The 22,126-nt window shown below is 45.9% G+C and overlaps 2 protein-coding genes across 3 annotated transcripts; one reads left to right on the top strand and one right to left on the bottom strand.

The window, feature by feature from the left end:
* The first annotated feature begins 5,438 nt into the window (after nucleotides 1-5,438).
* LOC124660005 (chloride channel protein CLC-a-like) lies at nucleotides 5,439-8,467 on the top strand. The gene is made up of 3 exons (XM_047197805.1): nucleotides 5,439-5,843; nucleotides 5,935-7,975; nucleotides 8,087-8,467. The coding sequence occupies exons 1-3, from the start codon at nucleotides 5,638-5,640 to the stop codon at nucleotides 8,183-8,185; spliced, it is 2,346 nt and encodes a 781-aa protein (XP_047053761.1). The 5' UTR covers nucleotides 5,439-5,637; the 3' UTR covers nucleotides 8,186-8,467.
* A 7,278-nt stretch (nucleotides 8,468-15,745) lies between these two features.
* LOC124666520 (RNA-binding protein P-like) lies at nucleotides 15,746-21,281 on the bottom strand. Of its 2 annotated transcripts, none has more exons than XM_047203869.1 (2): nucleotides 19,010-21,281; nucleotides 15,746-16,404 (listed from the first exon to the last, which is right to left on the bottom strand). In XM_047203869.1, the coding sequence occupies exon 1, from the start codon at nucleotides 21,215-21,217 to the stop codon at nucleotides 19,019-19,021; it is 2,199 nt and encodes a 732-aa protein (XP_047059825.1). In that variant the 5' UTR covers nucleotides 21,218-21,281; the 3' UTR covers nucleotides 15,746-16,404; nucleotides 19,010-19,018. The 2 variants fall into 2 exon arrangements, with proteins under 2 accessions (XP_047059825.1, XP_047059824.1); XM_047203868.1 differs by lacking the exon at nucleotides 15,746-16,404 and adding an exon at nucleotides 18,781-18,878.
* Between the last annotated feature and the right edge of the window lie 845 nt (nucleotides 21,282-22,126).

Raw genomic sequence — 22,126 nt, 5'->3', positions numbered from 1 at the left:
AACTACAGGAAAAACTAAAACGGGGCCAATACATAATTTTTTCCATTTAAACTATACCAATGTAAAAAAAATGCACCACTTGAGTTGGATAATTACAATCATCCAAAGTTATTAATAATTTTCACAACCATTCAAAATTATTAACATTTTCATAATTACTCCCTATGTCCCATAATATAAATGTTATTATGAATAATCAACGAGTTCGCAGGTTGTAATAATATCTTATATTACGAGCTCGGATGAAGTACAGTCCAGCAACATAGAAAACTGAAACAACTTCAGTACTCTTTCCCATAATCACCTAAACAACAACTTCACAACCATCGACCCTGATGCCCTCCTCTGCACCCCTTAACTTTTTTTTTCGAAATGGGGGAAATATCGCCCCAGCTTCTGCATCCAAAGGATGCACACGGCTTTTTTATTAGATTATTCACGAAACCTTACAAGAAAAAATACAAAAGATCAAACTCGAAGCAACCTTACTATACCTACAGTGGGATGAAGAGGGTGACAATACACCAACTCAAATCATCCAAAACTAAATGCCTTCTCAGACCGCCCAATAGCAGGTGAGAAACACATCCAGTCAAGCAGACTCTCAGCGCACACCAACGCACACGCCACAGGAGTTGCTCCCGCCGTCTTCCTCGACTCCATCTTCAAGAGAGATCAACGCATTAACCTTGCAAGACCTGTCGTCGATGCCACCATGCCGCCAGACAGCTCCACCCTCCTGCACGTATACATCATCCCGCATTTGTCGTCGATACCCTGCAGCACCATGCCACTGAGACTCAGCGCCAACAATGTGGTAGATGAACACCACTCCACCGAAGTCCGCCAACATCCAGCAGCTGCTCAAAAAACGATGCCCCAAGAGGTAGAACGGCGCATGACGCGCCGCCATCGTCCGATCCGGGAGACCCGGACCTAGGGTTTCCCCCGGAGCAGCACGAGTGAGAAACCGCAGACTGCATCAACGATGCCTTCAAGAAGGTTGTGGCGCGACACGTCGCCATCGTCCGCCAACCGAGGTCGGAACACGGTTTTCACCGGCAGTCGCGCATCTCCAACTCGCCGAGTGTAGTGCCAAGACGGGCAAAGATGACGCCTTCGACAAGGTAACGACGTCGACCGACACCGCCATCATCCGCCAAGACCGAGGTCGAGGCTCAGTTTTCACCGGCTGCCATGACACCCCGGACTAGATCACCATCGCCGGAAACCTGTGTGAGATCCCATGATCCCCCACACAGGACTACCAGCCTGGCCGACCACCTCCGACGAAGAAGAAGGCCGCCTCCTCCATCGAACCCGATGTTGCTGCCCCGGGCGTCCTCGAACCGCGGGAGAAACCCAAGGTCACCACCCCGCACCGGCGAGAAGCGGAGGGGATGGCGCAAACCGTCCCACCACCAGCCACCACCGGTGTGCCGCCAACGGGAGGCAGGGGAGGCCGCAGCACTCTGGCCACCGCCGCCCCTTCTTCCTCCGACCGCCGCCGCCCCGCCATCACACGGGATGGAGGAGGTCTACCGCCGCCGCCGTCGAGGGGATGACCCAGCCGCCGCCCCATCCGCGTCAAGAGGGAAAGCCCCCGCCGCCGCCACGCCCCGAGGTCTTTGCCCCGGCGGCGCTGCCGCCGACGGCGACGGCGGGAGGAGGAGGGTTGGGGTTGGGGGCGGCTAGGGTTGGGAGGGGTTGGTGAAGAGCAATAAGTGGGAATATACCTCTAATTATCACAAATTGTCCCCTCTGCACCCCTTAACTGGCGCCCATCCACGAGGGCAGCCTACATACCGCTTCCTGACACCCTTCGAGCACAGCCTCCATACCACTTCTTGATGTCCTCCCCGTTGAACCCGTTTCTCTCCATAATTACAATTCAAACATAATTTTTGTTGGTGTCATATAATAACAGTTCAAACATAATTAATGTTGCTGTCAAATATTAACAGTTCAAACATCCATCACTCACTATTAAACAAATTATTGCCTTATCTTCCCTTGTCATGAACACAAGGAAATTTTCTTAGAAATGTTAATATAATCTGATGACATTTTGCTAAACATAATGTAATAATAGCACAAGCTGTCCTTTTAGCTGATGTCCTTTCAAAAAAGGCTAATGTCTTTTGGCATCGCAAACTGTTGCGATTCAAGAACAAGTTTTCTCAGGTATCTCAGCTATATCTTTTTTGTTTTGATGGGAGTTATCAATGTGAACAAACAACCATGAGTAGCCACACGGAAATCATTAATTTATGGGCACTAAACCTATACTGCATGTAAATATATAAAACATACTGTGTATTGCAGTTTATACGATTATGGATTATGTATTGCAGCAGCAATGCACCATCCTGAAAATCGAAAGAATCAAGATCAAGACTAAAAAAGAAAAGTTTGCTTCTAATATGATCCGATATGTTCTTCACAAAACTATGTAGTAGATCCGTACTTGGTCCTTACTTCACCATACAGAGGCATGGGAGTTTCAGAACTCTAGGTGAACCTTGTTAAGATGGTCGCAAGAGCTTTATTTAGTTTGGTTGGTGGTTTAGAAATACGTTTAGCTATGCATGCCTGTTATATGTAATCTTGTTTCTGTGTGATGGAGCTTGTGTGTACTTTTCTCATTTTTTTCTTGTAAACAATTAGAAATCTTGCAACAAGTTGGTTGTGTGCATCAATTTATGCAAATCTTGGTTTTTTTACCTCCTTTTTGAAAACCAATAATGTTTGTCCCCTTCTAGTTATTTTCCTTCCAATGTAGTTTCTTCACAATCTATTTTTTGGCCCTCAACATAAATCTGAATTTATAATTTAAATTCTCCATGTGTGAAACTATGTTCCCAATTTACTTTGAAATATTTATTTATGTTTCTTTCCTTGAAACCGAACTAGTCCAAGGGATGCTGGTAACCGTTTATTTGCACTGCATATTTACAGATCAACTTGTTTCATGGGCTAGATGGTTTGTAATAAACCATATATTCACAATCTGGAATAAGTTATATTTTCTCCAAAAGCAAGACCAAACCTCGCGGCCTCAGCATCCACGGATGCAGAATACCCATAATTTTACAGAGTACATGTAAGTCATCAAAGCGAAAGGATCAACGACCATATTTTATAAGAATCAGACACAAATGGTAGAACCATGTCAGAAACAAACACCTACGACTAAGTCATTGTTTCCCGCATCAATGTCTTGAAGAGATGGCCTGTAAAATAGATTGATCCCTTTTGGTTGATCCCTTTTGGTTGGAATGTTCTTCATCACGGAGAGATGGCCTGTAAAATAGGACAATTGGTGGTATGGACCAGCTAATTAATCAAATGCACCCATCTGAGAGCCGCATCTGTCCTCAACGTGTCTTCGATAAAACCACAGAAAGTTCAGCTCGCCGTACATAGAGCCAACAGCAATGCCTTTTGTTGGCACCCATGAGGCATGAGATGGTTCTATACTAGATCCACTCCACATGATTCTATTTGTCCATAGCAGAAAAGTGTTTGGTCATGAGCTGTATGCGTTGCGCTCTTCCAAGAAAGCAACGGGGGAGCCTTAGTAACATCCGAAAAGCCATGGCCTCTCAAGGTCCTCGATTCTTCAGAGCTGCGATTTATTCAGATTAGCCTTTTTTTCTCTTTCCAGAGAACAGTTCCCTCCTAAGATTATTGGTCTATCTGACGATATGGGTCGGCAACTATATAATTAAAATGTCAACTATAAAATAAATAAATGTAAGCAACACAAACAATATATTTGCGGTCATTACTAGCGTCCGAAAAGGCATGGCCTCTCGAGAGCACAATCAATTCTTCAGAGCTTTTTTTTACAGTTCCCTCCTACGATTATTGGTCTGTCGTGGCAACTATAAATGAAATGTCAACTATGAAATCAAATAAATAAAGGAAAATGATTAGATTCCCCCGGGGGACGGACGTCCCGCAGCCTCCTGCTCGTGCGTGCGACGCGTGTCGCTGGGCCCCACCAAACTGGTCGTCCCCTACCTCCGGTTTTCCTCCCCGAAATCCTCCAGCTCTGCATCAAGCGTAACCGCCCGCCGCCCACCTCGCCGGGATCCCCCTCCTCTACGCGCACCGTCCGCCCATCGCCTCTGCCTGCGCCCGGACGAACACCACAGCGCCACCGCCACCGCCACCGCCACCGGATCGAACAAAGAGCCAGGATCTGCCGCCAGTGGATCCGCCGCCCGCCTCGGTCGGGATCGAATCCACCGCACCGCGCCGAGCCGGCCGGCTTTGGACTCCTCCTCCTCCTCCACCCACGGCAGCGGCGGCGCCTTCCTGCCCGGCGGTCTGGGCCTGGGCCGCGGCGGGAGCGGAGGAGGCGGCAGCATGGGGAGAGCCTGGAGCGGGAGCGGGATCGGCGGGGACAGCCGTCTCGCGCACGGCGGCGGCGCGTCGGCGGACGCGCCTGGCCAGCTCCGGCCTGGAGGACGACTTCCTGGGCCCGCAGCAGAGCGAGCTTGGAGGAGACCCCATCGATGGGCGAGGTGCTACGGCGTTGGTGTTACCATCTCTGTTAGTGTGCTGTGGTATAATAAAAACACCGATGCTAAGATTATACGTTTTTTCGGCTACAATTGTTCTGATGTTTTGCTAATTTGGTACTGAAAATTTGCTACGATGTCTCCGGCGAGTTCTAAGATCATTTTTGCTATAATACCATATAATTTGTGCTACAAACATTGTGTGATTTTGCTTTAATAGTAAATTATTTTTGCTATGTTATCTCCGGCGATCTCCCCGGTGAGGTCACCGACAAATTCTCTATCAATGCCTCCAGTGAGATTGACTTGTAAAAAATGATGTCTGCTATCTTTTTTTTTGCTATAATTGTTTTGTTGTTTTGCTACTTTAGTATAGAAATTTTGCTTCGAGGTCTCCGGCGAGGGTCTCCGGCGAAGTCTTCGTTAATTTTTCCGATGATATTGGGTTTTGCTACATTAGGATTTTTCTGCTACAATAGCATATTTTTTTGCTACGGGGTCTCCGGCGAGCTCAGCCTTTTTATTTGATTTCGTGACTGAACCGTTTTTTGCTACAATGTAGCAAAAGCGGATTATTTTTTGCTGCCGGAAGTTGTTTTTTTGCTACATTCAGTAAAAGCAGATCTGGCCGTTCAAGATGGCCGATCCGACAGCTGGCGACCCGGGGGCTGGGAAATCAGATCCCCCGGGGGACGCCCAGCAGTTTCCATAAATAAAGGCATAACATGTTTGACAAATGACTTGCAAAATTGGAAGTTAATAATATCCATGTGAGGATTATGAACTAGAGAACAAAAAATAAAAGGATAAGGGCAAGAAAAGCGGAAGTGTTCTGAAGGTAACTAGTGATAGTTCTCCTCAACCTGCCAAGGACAGTAACTGATCCATTTGCATGCCAGATAGGAGATAAGAAGAACATTCAAGCAGCAGCACCACTTGTCTATTTATATACATACACTCATCTATCCCAACCTTCGACGGTACTGCTGACTTGTCCATTTATATACACACGCATAGAAACCTACCCATCCTTGACTTCCCTTGAGATCTTGTTGTTTCCGGAAACAGAGCCACCAAGCTCTGAGACAGCTCTGTCCTTGGGGCGGCCATGGAGGAAGATCAGAGCTCGGGGCTCGCCGCAGAGACGCAGGAACGCAAACACGATAATGGCGTCAACGACAATCCGGAGGACCCAGGGAGCAATGGCATCAGCTCCCTGGAGCAGCCCCTGCTCAAGAGAAGCAACACCCTGACCGCCAGTCACCTCGCCATGGTCGGCGCCAAGGTCTCGCACATCGAGAGCCTCGACTACGAGTGAGCATTCTGTCCATCCATTGATTACCTCTGTTCTTGCAATCATCTTGGGTAATTTCGGGTTGCTCAATACATATGCCGCGCGATGCAGGATCATCGAGAACGATTTGTTCAAGCACGACTGGAGGAGCCGGTCCAACGTGGAGGTGCTGCAGTACATCTTCCTCAAGTGGGCGCTGGCGTTCCTCGTCGGCCTCCTCACCGGCGTCATCGCCTCGCTCATCAACCTCGCCATCGAGAACATCTCCGGCATCAAGATGCTCCACATGGTGCAGCTCGTCCGGGAGAAGAGGTACTGGGCCGGCTTCTTCTACTTCTCTGGCTTCAACTTCGGACTCACGTTCGTGGCCGCCGTGCTCTGCGTGGTCTTCGCTCCCACCGCCGCCGGCCCTGGCATCCCCGAGATCAAGGCCTACCTCAACGGCGTCGACACGCCCAACATGTTTGGCGCGCCGCAGCTCATTGTCAAGATCTTCGGAAGCATTTGTGCGGTGTCGTCGGGGCTCGATCTCGGCAAGGAAGGCCCGCTCGTGCACATCGGCGCCTGCCTCGCCAACCTGCTCAGCCAGGGCGGCTCCGGCCGGTTCCGCGTCCGCTGGAAGTGGCTGCGTTACTTTAACAACGACCGTGACCGGCGCGACCTCATCACCTGCGGCGCCTCGTCGGGTGTGTGCGCGGCGTTCCGCTCCCCCGTGGGCGGCGTCCTGTTCGCGCTGGAGGAGGTGGCCACGTGGTGGCGGAGCGCGCTGCTGTGGCGCAGTTTCTTCAGCACGGCCACCGTGGTGGTGGTGCTGCGGGGCTTCATCGAGGTCTGCCGCAACGGCCGGTGCGGACTGTTCGGCGAGGGCGGGCTCATCATCTTCGACGTCAGCGACGTCACCGTCAACTACACCTTCGGCGACCTCCTCCTCGTCACGCTCGTCGGCGTCATCGGCGGCCTCCTCGGCGCCCTCTACAACTACGTTCTCCACATGGTGCTCCGCCTCTACAACCTCATCAACGCCAAGGGCCGGATGGCGAAGCTGACACTGGCGCTGGCCGTGTGCATCTTCACGTCGGCGGGGCTGTACGTGCTCCCCTTCTCCGTGCCGTGCACGCCCTGCGACCCGGCGTTCGGCGCCGCGTGCCCGAGCAACGGGATGAGCGGCAACTTCAAGCAGTTCAACTGCCCCGCCGGCCACTACAACGACCTGGCCAGCCTCCTGCACGCCACCAACACCGACGCCACGCGCAACATCTTCTCCACGGGCACCTCCGGCGAGTTCCGCCTCGACTCGCTCCTCATCTTCTTCGCCATCTACTGCGTGCTGGGGCTCATCACCTTCGGCATCGCCGTGCCGTCGGGGCTCTTCCTCCCCATCATCCTCATGGGCGCCGCCTATGGCCGCATCGTCGCGCTCGTGCTCGAGAACGTCGCGCGCATTGACCACGGCCTCTACGCCGTGCTCGGCGCCGCGGCGCTCATGTCGGGCTCCATGAGGATGACCGTCTCGCTCTGCGTCATCTTCCTCGAGCTCACCAACAATCTCCTCCTGCTCCCCATGACCATGTTCGTGCTGCTCATCGCCAAGACCGTCGGCGACGCCTTCAACCCCAGCATCTACGAGATCATCCTCGACCTCAAGGGGCTGCCCTTCCTGGAGCCGAAGCCGGAGCCGTGGATGAAGGACATCACCGTCGGCGAGCTCGCCGCCGCCAAGCCGCGCGCCATCAGCCTGCAGGTCGTCGAGAGGGTGTCCACCATCGTCCACGTGCTGCGCAACACCGGCCACAACGGTTTCCCGGTCGTCGACCGCCCCAGGCCCGGCCTCTCGGAGCTGCACGGGCTCGTGCTCCGCTCGCACCTCGTCGCCGTCCTCAAGAAGCGCTGGTTCCTCGCGGAGAAGAGGAGGACCGAGGAGTGGGAGGCCAGGGAGCAGTTCTCCTCCGTCGAGCTCGCCGACAAGAGCGCCAAGCTCGACGACGTGGACCTCACGCCCGAGGAGATGGACATGTGGGTTGACCTCCACCCGCTCACCAACACCACGCCCTACACCGTCGTCGAGACCATGTCCGTCGCCAAGGCCGTCGTGCTCTTCCGCAGCGTCGCGCTCCGCCACATGCTCATCATGCCAAAGTACCAAGGACCCGAGGTGAGCCACACCCCTTATTGATCTATCCCACCACATGCTTTCATTCCATCCAAATGCTCTTGAAAATTCAATTCTGAATCTGACTAATTTCTCTTGTTTCCTGATATTCAGATATCTCCAATCGTGGGGATCCTGACGAGGCAGGACCTGAGGGGGCACAACATCCTCGGCGCATTTCCTAACCTCGCAAACAAAAAGAAGGCACACTGAGAGTCTGAGACTTTTAAGATATAAAGCACCATTTTTGGGAATGTACACTCGCCATTTTTGTTGTCGTGAAGCAAGACAACATGACTCGCTTGCTTAAGCAGAGCACAAGAGATCTATTCTGAGATTTTTCCTCCTTTTCCTGTGTAAGTAGATTCATGATTTGTTTGCTTGCCTTCGGGAGTGACTGAATAATTGCAGCACATGTAAAACCACACTTGCACATGTACACTCTACACACCAACACCAATGATGAATACAGAGATTCTATTTTTTTTAGATGTATCTACTTGTCTCAGTTCTTGGTTCCTTTTTTTGTGTGTGTGTGCTATGTCTGGTAGTTGTGAGCATTTTTTACTTCATCCGCGAACACGCGATCGGATGTGAGGTGCTAATATATTATTATTAGTGATGTTCTCACCTTCTTATCATTCCTTTAGAAGATCACTACACAGATCTGTTTCTCCAATATTTAATAAAGTATCAAATGTGGAGAGTGGACAATGGAGGCCGAACTATAGGGAGTCATTTAATTCCCAATACACTAAAATCATGTTTACAAGTTTTAAATACAGCAATTATCTACAGCAGTTATGTGCGAAGAAAGGATACAAACTTGTCAATAGGCACGGAGATTTGATTTGACTATGGATTTGACCATCTTCAGAAGATATTTCATACAGTTTCACTCATCAGGAAAATTGTGCAGTCAAGTACTTTTGTTCATTGGCATAGCTTCTTCCCAAAGCTTACACGGCTTCATACAATTTGAGTATTCCAACTGGACACTAAGCTAGATTAGTTCATATACACACTACATAGCAGTTATGATATTTTTACTGCATACGGTTGTGTTCGCTATATTTCGGTTCTGTTTGCAGATATTCCAAGGAGCTGTTCATGCATACCTTGTCTTCACGTGCAAGGTGATCTGTTCAGAATACCCGTAGTAGAGTTATGCACGCTGTAATCCTTCATGTCCCTCCTGTGAAATTCTACCTGCAAGGGGCCAGGGCACTACAGAGCAGAGCAGTGCCAGGAAGACAGAACTGCTCTCTGCTGCAGCGGGAGAAGTTGCTCCAGAACGCAGGCTACAACGCACTCGTTAATATGTGGTCTCTCAGGTGTGTCATGGCAGAGCTCCTCACAAGCTGGAAACATTAAAACATTATTACATGCATGGAGATAAATTGCTAGAAAATTAAGTGAGTCATGGCAGTAGCAAGTTCTATTTTCTCTGCAAACAGGCCAGCATTCGATTTCATGCCTGTCAGAAACATTGACATCACCAAACGTTGACAGCAGATATAAATTATGAAAGAAGAAATCTGTACGGTAGCGGAGAGCATGGACTTTGAGTACACAAAATCAACTCACTGTCTAGATCAATTATTATTCACTACAAATTCAAAGCCTTATTCATTGATTGATGAGAAGGCAGTAAATTACATAAGCACTTAAGCAGACAATTCCTACAATTCTGCAGCACTGCACAATAAAATACCGTCTGATTTCCAAACAAAAACATCTGGTCCATTCAAGAAAATCGAAATTTCCAGAACTGTATCTACCTCCTAGCTGTAATATATTACGTTCCTGCTTGAATGAAAAACTATCTTCAAGACGTACTATATTTAAACTTCTTGTGTTGTGAATGATGAAAACTCAACCTGGCACAGTACGCCATACTGCCCTGGTTGGTTTCCAGTTCTGCGGGGGTGCAGGACTGCCACTGGTTCATAGCTGAGTGTAAGAGACATGGGCATCATGTAAAGACATAGTTTAAATTCGGCTGAAGGTATACCACACACATAATATGTTATGCTACCCGGTATATCCCCTTTTTGTTCAAAATAATCCCGACCGTTTCACGAGTCCAATTTTAGGTGTCATTGCTAACTTCATGATGGGCTGAGAGAGATTGAGAAGGGAATATCATGGAAGAGGAGCTTCTGAAGAGTACTAAGTAGAGAAGGGATCAAATTATCAATTCTTTGTGAAACTATCGTGGTGAACAGAATCGACATTCTTCATGTGTCTGCTAAGCAGAAAGCACAGTTCATCTTATTCCATCCTTGCTAACTTGGTGAATGACTATAAATTGAACTTCCAGTACCATGGCAAAATATAGTCCAACTTGCTAAGGATTTTTACAGCACTTGGGTTTTCTATCCTGCTTAGGCTGGATATGAAATCTAGAGCATCATCTTCTGCATGATGTTGGGTTCACGATGGACTAGTATATAGCTTAACCAATGCGGATATGGTTAATTTTGCAGTCTACCTTTAGAAATTTAGAGGCAAACATGATACAGGTTTTAATTTTTGTTTTATCATTTTGCAGATTTAATGATCACAAATCAGCCTGATGGTGTTTTTGACAGGTGGAGATAAACCAAAATTATTTGCAATAAATCCCATGACTGAACTCAGTAATGTCAAGCAGATGCTGGTATTGGGCATCTGGTTAATATGCATAGATTAAAGTACCTGATTAGTACAAACAACAAAATTGTTGGCAAGGTTCCAGCTAGTGATTTGCAATTCCCTCCCAATATGTGCTGCAGCAGCGAGCTCAATTGCTTCATCAGGAAGCTGATTCATTGTGGAAGCAAGTCCCATGCATGGGCCGAGTAAGCTCTTTAATTTCTAAACGAGTGAAATAATCAGTTGACAGACATGGCACTTCTTCAAGAATGAAATATTACCACTATTAGATGTGTAAACTAAAAGGACCAAGGCAAGCAAATAGTGACACAGTTTGGCATTTTGACCTTTCCAAAATAGAAGAATAGCAGTACCCAGAGTTCCAACAGCTGTTGTCAGGAGGCTATTAACTTGTTCTGAACTTCTAATCATGCAAGTTCTTTCAAGTTTCAACCATCCAATCTCAGCTCAAGCTCTTGGTGTATCAAAGATGTAAGGTGCATAAAAGTTCAATTATTTCGTCTTGCAAAGTGTCTGTTTGTTCAAGGCATGTTTCCTTGTACTGTGGTAATCACTGGCAAGTAGCAAATAATGATAAACCAAAGTTTCTTGAACTGGTTCAGTTGTACTTGGTCCACAAACTTGATTTTTAGTATAGCAAGTCCCTGAACTTGCATAAGTGCGCCAATTAGGTGTAAAAGTAGATTACTATAATGAAAATCACCGTGGCAGCCTAGTTGGTCCACAAACTTAATTGTGCCAATAGGCCCTTGCAAGATTATTTGATAGTCATTTAACTGACAAACTGCCCTAGCGGTCAAGCAAATAAGAAAGTTCAAGGATTCAACTCTAAGGATGTAAAGTGACATCTTAGATACTTAAGTAGTTGATCACAAGCCTTAATTCTCCATTGAACAGTGTCAGCATAACTGTTCTAACGTTCAAAGTAATCAGGGACATATGACATATCATGGCGATCCAATTTTGCCTAAGGGCATCTGGAATCTCCAATGCTCCAAGATGGTAGGTAAGATGTTTGCCTGAGTTCTTATCGATTTGTATTGGAAGGTTAGATGCTTAAATAATTGAAGATGCGTCCAGTGACGTGCTCCTAAGCACCTTTGTGAGCACCAACGTTTGCATCTGATATACTCTAAGAGTGTACTTGCTTGTCAACCACATCATCACATATTCCAGCCCTTGGATCTGATGAAAAAAATTGTGGTGATCTTTGATTACTAAGAATAGAGTACGGAAAGGTTGGCTGATAATCTAGCCATTAATATAGAAGAAAACATGTCTAATTATTCCTCCTTAAGCGCTCTCTAGAAAGACTCAAAGACATATTCTCCACCTTATCTAAGACTACTCATAGTGGGAGTAACTTGGGTAGTAACATAGAGCTACATGCAATGCCAACTAAGCATTTTGATGACATGGCACATCATTAATTGAGGAAAGAGAGCATTGTGGTAACTAGCTATGTTACCATAACATCACATTTTCCAAGATTAGATGAGTCTACAACCTAATTAATATGGCTTTGCATGACACTACACATATGTTACTTTCCACTATGGAGGTAGTAACATATAGTAACATATGCATGTTACTACTCTATGTTACTCCCCACTATGACTAGTCTAACAGTGTCCATAGAAGGGCCTGGAATTTCCGCCACAACACACGCAACGACACAGACGCCAGCAGTAACACAGGTTTGAGGGCCTCTAGTGAACTTACTAGTTTTCTCAAAAAGCAATTTACTAAACACCATTCAACTATTAATACTCCGATATTTACAGGAGTGCTGAAACTGAAAGTCATATTATATGTAGTAGAATCGAAAATTAGGCTTACCGTTCATTTGTCTTTTTCACAAAAGCAAGAATTGTAGCTAATGAAGTATTCCAATGTAAAGTGTAAACCCTTGTATTAGTGACAAGATGGAGAAATTTAACTGCTATACCTATAAACAGGATCAATACCATACAAATCTAGATTTCCTTGATTTTAACACTTCTGTGTCCAAAAAACTTTGGGGCATTGAAACGGAGGGAGTGAGTAATCGATCAAGCTGGCAATACTCATATAGAAGTTACCAGTTATGTATGTTATGACTCGCCAGCATACAGCCATACACATTTCTTAAGAGATACTGTAATTGTAAACTGTCATCAGGAAAATAATTGGTTGGCAGAAGTGGCGCGAGTAATTTTTGACAAAACTCACACTCTCCGGTGGCACTAATCTTCTCAGTTCCTCTTCTGATGGAATCGAAAAGTCAGGTCTCTGTGTCCAGAACAAAGGTCCATTGGGTATTTCCTGTTTAAATGAACGCAGGAGACTGTTAATTACGGTAAATCAAAAAACCTTAACTGGGAGACAAAAAGGAGATGCACAAACACAATTACAGAAGTAATGTTCGCATGGGCGGTAGATCTACCTTCAAGTCTGCACAATGCTTCAATCTCTAAGGAGGGCCGCGTGGTTAATGTGGAAAATGGTTTCCATAATATGGCTAAATGGTAGCTTGTGTCAGAGGGTGGTGAATAGGTAATTCATCGGCTCTAATCTGAGGAAGGGCACCAGGCCTCGCCCTAACATGGAATTCCCAACATACATATACGAGAATTCAATTCATAAGATATAATTCTGCATATTTTTCGTTCCTGGTGAAAATACTTCCATATATGCTTCCTGCCAGGAGAGCACAAATCAATCATTCTATGATTCAAGAGTCGTTGCAAATATATCCTCTCCTAGAATGATGCCATACGAGAAACAGCAAAATGTCTGTTTATGAATATCACAGCATGTGTTTTTAGAGTAACATGTGAAACATAAAATTATGGTTATTATCTGGAGCAAGGAGTTTTGAAATATCTAATAGAAGCATTCAAGCCTCAAAATATAGAATCCGATATTCTCCACTAGAATGAAATGCATCTGACCAGAATGACAAATTGATATCTGAAGTTTTGCATTCCAAATAAGTGGTTTGTCCCTATAGCATACGGACATATCTCACAAGTTCATACTACACCCAACTACTGATCTCAAAATAAGCACGTAATGCATCTTATGTTATCTGAAAATCCACCGTAAAACAGCAGCATACACAGCCAAGTTGCAGAAAGCAAAGGTCCAGTGGAGCAGTGGTGAAAATATATGCATACATGCAAGTACAGAAGGTACACATATGACATCCATCATTACAGAAATATTTCCTCTGGACAACAAAACTGTCGGTCATTCAATTCAGCATGCATTATCAATGAAGGCAAGACACATTTTTTCTGTTAATTTGTTTAAAATGATTATTCTGGTTACTGATTAATTGTTTTTCATGTCACTCTAGGTGCAATACTCATCACCTCGATTTTATTCACTGTGCATGTACATAGAGTCGTCATAGACTGCAAGACTCAACAAATAAAAGTTTGATAATCCAACAGAAGATGAAAAATCATAAATGTAGAATTTGAATAAAAATATGGTGAGGGGGCTCATACTTGCTCAACTTTGGCTTCATGGACTGCAGCTTCTGAGCAGGAAAAGAATGTACGATCTGTATGCCCACTGAAGAACACTTTTCAGTATGAGATTTAGCTTGCTGTGACATCTTCCTGTTAGAATAAAATTTGTCATTGGTATTGTAAAATTGGCCACCCAATGCAGAGCAATGTTGCGTCGTGCTCCAGATTATAAGGAGGTCTTGGAGGCGGCTTGGTCTCGACCTTGATAGTTGTTCTGCGCTTGTGATTGTCTGTTTCTTTTCTTTGGGTGACTTATTTTTGGAGAGCTTTGACCGGCTTGGACTTCTGCTTGTGTAGCTCTTCTTAAACCAACACACAATAATGATCATGTAAAGCAACACACATGCACGCCATTGAAGAAAAATAACAAAAAAAATGATAAGGTACATGGAAAAAAAAAACTTACTTCCAACAAATGTGTAACCAAAAAAAATCTCGGTTGCAAGCCATGTGCGACTGGAAAAATCTCGGTTGCAAGCCATGTGAAACTGGAAAAATCTCGGTTGCAAGCCAAGTGAAACTGGAAAAATCTCGGTTGCAACCCATGTGCAACTGGAAAAATCTCGACTGCAACACATGTGCCACGGGAAAAATCTCGGTTGCAACCTATGTCAATTGTTGAAATGTTGGTTCCAAACCATGTGTAACTGGAATCCCCAGTTTCAACCGGTATGCAAATATAAAAATCTTGGTTGCTACCCATGTGTAAATATAAAAAGATAGGTAGCAACTCCTGTGTAAATGGAAAATCTCAGTTGCAACACATGTGCAACTAGATAAATCTTGGTTGCAACCAACGTGTAACTGGAAAAATCTCAGTTGCAACCCATGTGTAACTGGAAAATCTCTCAGTTGCAACCTAAGTGCAATTGGAAAATCTCGGTTGCAACAAATGTGCAACTGAAAAAATATCAGTTGCAGCAAGTGTGCAACTGGAAAAATCTCGGTTTCAACCTAAATGTAACTAGAAAAATCTCAGTTAATATTTCAACAATGGGCAAAATAAAATAAAAATCACAAAGTAAAAAAGGAACTATATTACCAGTGATCCATTGGGCATGCCAGTCACGGACTTGCGATCCAAAACAAAAAAGGGAATGCATACATGTACTTACTAATATGTGTTTGTGCAAGGGTGTACACTGTGACCTGTCTATCAAACAATTTTTGAAAACGAAAATCATAAAAATGAACTACTCGTACATTTAGGACCACGCAGGTTTGACACGTTGCATTGTGAGAAACAACATATTTATTTAGAACTAGGGAGACCATATATGTTACACGTAGAAAAGCAAAAGACACAGGAAAATCTCAGTACAGAAACAAAACCCAGCACGGACTGACAAGCAACAAGCAGCCAAAACAGGCCAAAAGAACACACTCCAGACCCCCTGACCTGAGCAGAGAAAACAATGAAACACAAATCTCATGGCATTCAGTCTAGGGTGTCAAGGTGGGATCCCAGTGGGATGTCATTTTGTACTATGTAGTTCAAATTTTGGTGTCAAAATTTGTACTAGAAAAGTCAAATTATACTATAAGTGGGACAAAAGTGGGATCCCACTTGACACCCTTAATTCAGTCCTACGGTTCCGGACATGACTGAGAATATTAGCAAAACCCATTGTTTGAACACTTCATGGTATCAATCTTAACTGTTCCATGTCCTTCTCCAACAGAGGGTTAACTGTTCTCAGGGAATGGTGACAAGCTGAAGCATTTATTTCTGTACAGCAAAAAGACTCTGTTATCACTGGAGACCAATATTTTTACTCTGTACATCAGAACTGGATATATAACCATAATCCTCACTTTGAGCATCAGCACTCTTTTCGGATAGTACACAACTTTTCAAAGAAGCCTGACTTTCATTCGGCCCGTGTCTCCACTTTGAGCATCAGCACTCTCTTCAGATAATGCACAGCTTTTCAAAGAAGCCTGACTTTCATTTGGCAGTGAATTGCCCCAAATGAAACCATTTTCCCAGTCTTCGTGCTCAACTTAATAAAATCAGGACAAACTGGAGCTTGTTGAACAGTATGGAAAATCTTTATGTGCATCCTTCATCGGTTGTTCAGAAAGACATGAGTCTTCAAACCCACAAGTGCCACCAGAAGTTAACTCATCACTGTCAACTCTCGACAAAATCTTCATTCGTCTTGATATGCTTCAAAGATGAGATTTTGAATAGTACTCGGTAGAAATATTCGTCGTCATCTTCAACAATGTCACAGACATTGGTGATGCGTAGCCCTGGAAGCAATTAATAATACCAGGCAAAGACATATTGGTCATCTTGAAAAGATATTTCTTACAGTTTCACTCATCAGCAAAAGTAGATAGGAAGATAGCAGGACATGCTGTATTTCTTCTTACCTGTGATTAATTACACGATGAAGCCTGAAGCTTTAGGCTATGTGATAATGAAAGGATATATATTTACTAAGAACATACTCAGGCTGGTGCACTATATAGTTCCGTAAAACAAGGCGCATAAATTTTGTCAAACGTCAAACCATGTAAAGTTTGACTAAACTTCAAGAGAAAACTATCGACTTTTACAGAATCAAATCAAGCTTATTAGATACTCCCTCCGTTCAAAAATAAGTGTCTCAACTTTGGCTTGTGCTTCCATAGACCCCCAAAATTTACAATAGTGTAAAACCCCGAAGGGGTATCGTGGTATTGTTTAATCTCAGCCATCCTACCCCTAATCCTGAACATGTATTGTTTAATCTCAGCCGTCTTTGTGTTTTACTCAGGAAAACGTTTCAGTTTTGGGGGTCTATGGAAGCACAACCCCTCAACTTTTCTAAATACGGATGCATCTACAGCTAGAATGTGTCTAGATTCATCCATATCTAGAAAAAAATGAGACACTTATTTTTGGACGGAAGTAGTACACCATTAAATATTCTTTCATATTATATCTACATAATATTATAATTTTTGATTGTTTTTTCTATAAATTTGGTCATACTTTATGTTGTTTGACTTGAGAAAAGATTTATACGTCTTGTTTTACGGAACGGAGGTAGTAACCCATTGCTTGTGTAGTCCAGTATTGGCTCACTGGCATAGCTCTTTTACAGAGTATACACAGCTTCATACAATTTGAATATTTCAGTTTGCTACTTCATATACCAACTAAATGGCAGTGTGTGATATGTTTTACTTACTACGGTTGGGTTTGTTGTATTGCGGTTCAGTTTTTAGATATTCAAAGGAGCAGCTCATGCAGATCTAGTCTTCACACATGCAAGGTGATCTATTTAGAATAACCAGTCTAGTTATGCCTTTTTGTCTTTCCTGTAATATTCTATACTAGCGAAACATCCAGGCATTCATCTGTTGGTGAACTGTAAATATTCATGACATACTTGCCAGAAGTAAGCAGATACATACTATCAAGGCACAATGCATAAGGATTGTCAAATCACAGTTGGCAGACGATCAAGAGAACAGAGAAGGAATCACCCCTCCATAGTAGAAAATAAGAAGAATAAATTAATGAAGGGGTAATAGTAGCTCAGTGCTGACTGCCTAACTGGCCGCTCTAAGCACATCCATTGAACTTCACCACCAATGTACAATAGCCAAGGTATGATTAAATTCTTCATTTGAATCTAATAAACCACTTGTGGATATGTCTAGTCATGGCATAAAGATGACACATAAAGGAAGCAAAAAAAAGAATGATCAAATCCTTGCAAATCAATACCAACATAACATTACAAACTAGCAGATTCTGGTATTGGCATATCGAAACACAGACAATTACCCTCATAACAGATTGTGCAGACTGACCAAAAATGAAAAAGTTCTGACTGTTATGCTTTGATCATATATTAATGTTCAAGATACTTACTTTGCCAAGAACATGCCTCAAAGAAGTCATGTTGCTTATGAATTAAGAACTGGGCATCGACTAGTTGGCTAGAGGTGTGTGTGTGTGTGTGTGTGTGTGTGTGTGTGTGTGTGTGTGTGTGTGTATGTGTGTGTGTGTGTGCGGATTTGATGTGCGCCCAACCCTGCCACCCATGTTCGAGCCCTGTACTCAGGGCAGGGGGTGCTTCATGGTTCTCTCTTAACAAAGCCATGTTGTAAATTTCCTGTTGAACTATTTTTACTCTTTTATGATCAGTTGATCAACATCCTTAAATGCAACCCATTATTACGAGATAGTATATAAGACGAGGCACGCTTTAAACCTATTTTCCATGGCTACAATAAAACACTCAACACTTCAAGAAGCAAGTTCCAAGGAGAATAAAGCTCCCTATCATTTAAGGCCACATTGGTCAAACTCAGCCTGAGATGAGAAATTCCCAGGATGCAAAAGATATGAATATCCCATTCCTCCAAATCACACTGCAACTGCAACCAAAATGAGATCAACTGCCCAGGAAACCATTTCACATTATCAATAAGACAAGATAACAGCCCAAGTAGTCAAATACCGATACTTCAGTACACGAAACCAACTACAAAACCATAAAGTACATGAAGTCTTGAGGGCAAAACTACATAGTTGGCAATAAAAACAACATAAATACTTCAACAGAAGTTCCTTCTGCAAATACTGCGACAAAGGTATCTGCTCCAAAAGCATCTGACAGTAAAACTCAACAGCAGGAACCCTTCCGCAATACTTCGGCACCAACATAGGTTCAAAATCCATCCGAATGCAAAACCACACGAACGAACCACGACCAGCAGATGCCAAACTAAAACGGAGGGAGAAATAATCAGAAAGCTATAGAGCAAAATGCCCAAATAAAAAATAATGCATTGAGAATTAACGAACTCAAATCAATAATTAATGGGGCACTAGGATGGAAGAGGTTGAGTGTTATACCTAGTGATATCAATAGCCACCCTGAAAGTCAGTCTGAGAACTGGGCATTTGACCCTGCCCAGCAGGCCCAGCCTGATAACCGGTAGCACCAGCAGCTGCTGCAGTAGTATCTGTTTGGGAAGCTGTTTGGCCAACCTGAAACCCAGCAGATGTCGGAAACCCAGGTGTCCCCTGAAAACCAGTAAGACATCCTTGATATGCTGCAGCTCCCTGAAGACCACCAGCTGCAGGCGGAAAATTGACACCACCAGTTGCAAATCCTTGTGGCCCAAAACCTTGACCTCCAAAATCAGGAATGCCAGTGTGTTGCCCCCCAGCACCCATAGCAGCAAAAGCCGGATTTAATGCCACAAACATGGTTGGGTTCTGCATCGCAGCTGCCATCATGGCAAGCATTGCGGTATTGGGCTGCACAAATGCTTGCTGCTGTGCACTCATCCCCAGCATGGCAGCTTGCTGGGCAACGGCCATGTCCTGAACAGCAGTAGCACCGTATGTTGATGGATCATACGGATTAATGGCGGCAATAGAAGGCGCAGTCATTTGTGCAGAAGCAGCAGTGGCACCGTATGTTGATGGATCATACGGATTAATGGCGGCAATAGAAGGCGCAGCCATTTGTGAAGAAGCAGCGGTGGCACTAGAGTTAGCATTCGAGTTGGACCCAGCTGGTGCGCTCTTTGTCCTCCAATCTTTGGCCTTCTGCACATTGAGCACCTTGCCATCAAAATTCTTCATAGGCTCCTCCAGTGCCCGCCTGGCACTCTCCTCAGACTTGTAAAAGAAGAGCGCAAACCCCTTAGGCTTGCCAGTCCACTTGTCAAAACCCAATGGCCCCTCCTCAATCTCACCAAATTGTGAGAAGTACTCATAGAGGCGGTCAACATCAACATCAGCATGCACGTTGCCAACAAAGACTTTGCGCTGCATGTAGTCAGGTTGGGATGACGAAGAGGAAGCAGGAGCGTTGTTGGGGGTACCGGAGCTGGCGTTGTCGCTGGCGTTGGGCTGCACAAATGGTTGCTGCTGTGCACCCATCCCCAGCATGGCAGCTTGCTGGGCAACGGCCATGTCATGAACAGCAGTAGCACCGTATGTTGATGGATCATACGGATTAATGGCGGCAATAGAAGGCGCAGTCATTTGTGCAGAAGCAGCAGTGACACCATATGTTAATGGATCATACGGATTAATGGCGGCAATAAAAGGTGCAGTCATTTGTGCAGAAGCAGGGGTGGCAACAGAAGGCGCAGTCATTTGTGCAGAAGCAGCGGTGGCACTAGAATTGGTATTCGAGTTGGACCCAGCTGGTGTGCTCTTTGTCCTCCCATCTGTGGCCTTCTGCACATTGAGCACCTTGCCATCAAAAATCTTCATAGGCTCCTCCAGTGCACGCCTGGCACTCTCCTCGGACTTGTAAACGAAGAGCGCAAACCCCTTAGGCTTGCCGGTGCTCTTGTCAAAACCGAATGGCCCCTCCTCAATCTCACCAAATTGCGAGAAGTACTCATAGAGGCGGCCAACATTAACATTAGCATGCACGTTGCCAACAAAGATTTTGCGCTGAATGTTGTCTGGTTGGGATGACGAGGATGAAGCAGGGGCATTTGAGCTAGGGTTCTGGGACTGGGGGGACGGGGAAGTAGGGCCAGAGGCGGCGAATTGGCAAATGGCGAGACGGCCGGCGATTTGGAGCTGGGGGCAGCGGAGGGCGCGGAGCGCTGCGGCGCGGGAACGGAAGAGGACGAAGCCGTAGCCCTTGGATTTACGGGATTGCTTGTCTAGGATGACGTTGCAGTCCTCGAGGTCGCCGAAGCGGGAGAAGGCGGAGCGGAGGTCTTGGGCGCCGACGCGCCAGGCGAGGCCGTGCACGAAGAGCTTCCTGCTGGCGGGGTCGGCCTCCGCCGCGCAGCGCACGGCCGCCATGGTCCAGGGGCTCTTCTCGGCGGCCTGGCGGAGCAGCTCCACGAGTTGCTCCCGGGAGAGCAGCTCGAGCAGCTTGGTGACGTCCTCCTCGTCATCGCCGTCGGAGCCGTCCTCCTCCTCGGCGGCGGCGGCAGCGGCGGCCTCGGCGGTGGGCGGCGGGGGGTCGTCCGTGATGGGGAAGTAGGTGGTGCCGCAAGAGTTGAGCTCCGAGGAGGGGAGCTCCTGCTGGTGGTTGGTGGCGGCGGACTGGGCCGGATCCACCTTTCGCTTCTTCCGCGCCATGGGGGGAACTGGGGAAGCGAGCTAGGGTTTTACGCTCAGGTGCCGGGGAGAAGTGGAGATTGGGATTTCCACACCGGCTGGGTTGTACTGTACAACACTGCTCTTTGCACTTGCACTAGTTTTTTCCAAAAAAAAAAATACTCTGTATTATTATTTCTGTGCGTCAAAAAATACTGAAAAATATATTCCCTCTGTTTTCATGAAAGATATCTCAAGTTCTCAACCTTATTTAAATTTGATGTATCCAGATACATTAGAGTATAGCTACATCCAAAATTAGGAGAGAATATATCTGTATTATTCTGTAAGGGGATGTGCTAGCTTACGGTACGTGCAACCGTCCTCCCAGTCGATTTCGACCGAGAAGAAGAACGCCCCGACACCCCACCCCAGTAGCCAACGCACCAACGCCCCATCACAGCAGCCATCCCTCGCCGCCAATGCTCGACGGAGAGGATGGAGAAGAACTCCGTGCACCACATCCTGTTCGCCCCCGCAGCCACTGGCGGCCGAGCCGCCTGCCGCCCCTCGCTGCACCTCCCTCCTCAAAGCTCAACCTTCGCCGATCCTCCTTGGCGGTCGCGGCGGTGTTGCCAGTGTTGTCTCGAGTGGTGGCAACGGTGAGTGAGGGCGAGGGGGGAGGAAGATGCCATGGCATCGATGTTTCTTTCGGGAGAGGGAGAGAAGTTAGCGAGGAGGAGGGATAATGCTTTGTGCGCGTGGGACCCACTCCGTTGGACGCGCGTTGGCAGTTGATCGTGCCCACGATCACGTGGTGAAGAGTCGGTTCGTATTCTAAGAATTAATGTTGGTGAGTTGCAGCTCTTTTTAGGTTATGCAACACTTCTCGAGTTGTCTACTACCATCCCTGGCCATTGTTTTTTTGCTAGGAGGTTGGTGCGTACCAGC

This window comes from Lolium rigidum, chromosome 6, assembly GCF_022539505.1.
Source record: "Lolium rigidum isolate FL_2022 chromosome 6, APGP_CSIRO_Lrig_0.1, whole genome shotgun sequence".
Classification (NCBI taxonomy): Eukaryota; Viridiplantae; Streptophyta; class Magnoliopsida; order Poales; family Poaceae; genus Lolium; species Lolium rigidum.
Note: the sequence above shows the minus strand (reverse complement) of the source record. Positions and strands in the feature narration are given on the sequence as shown.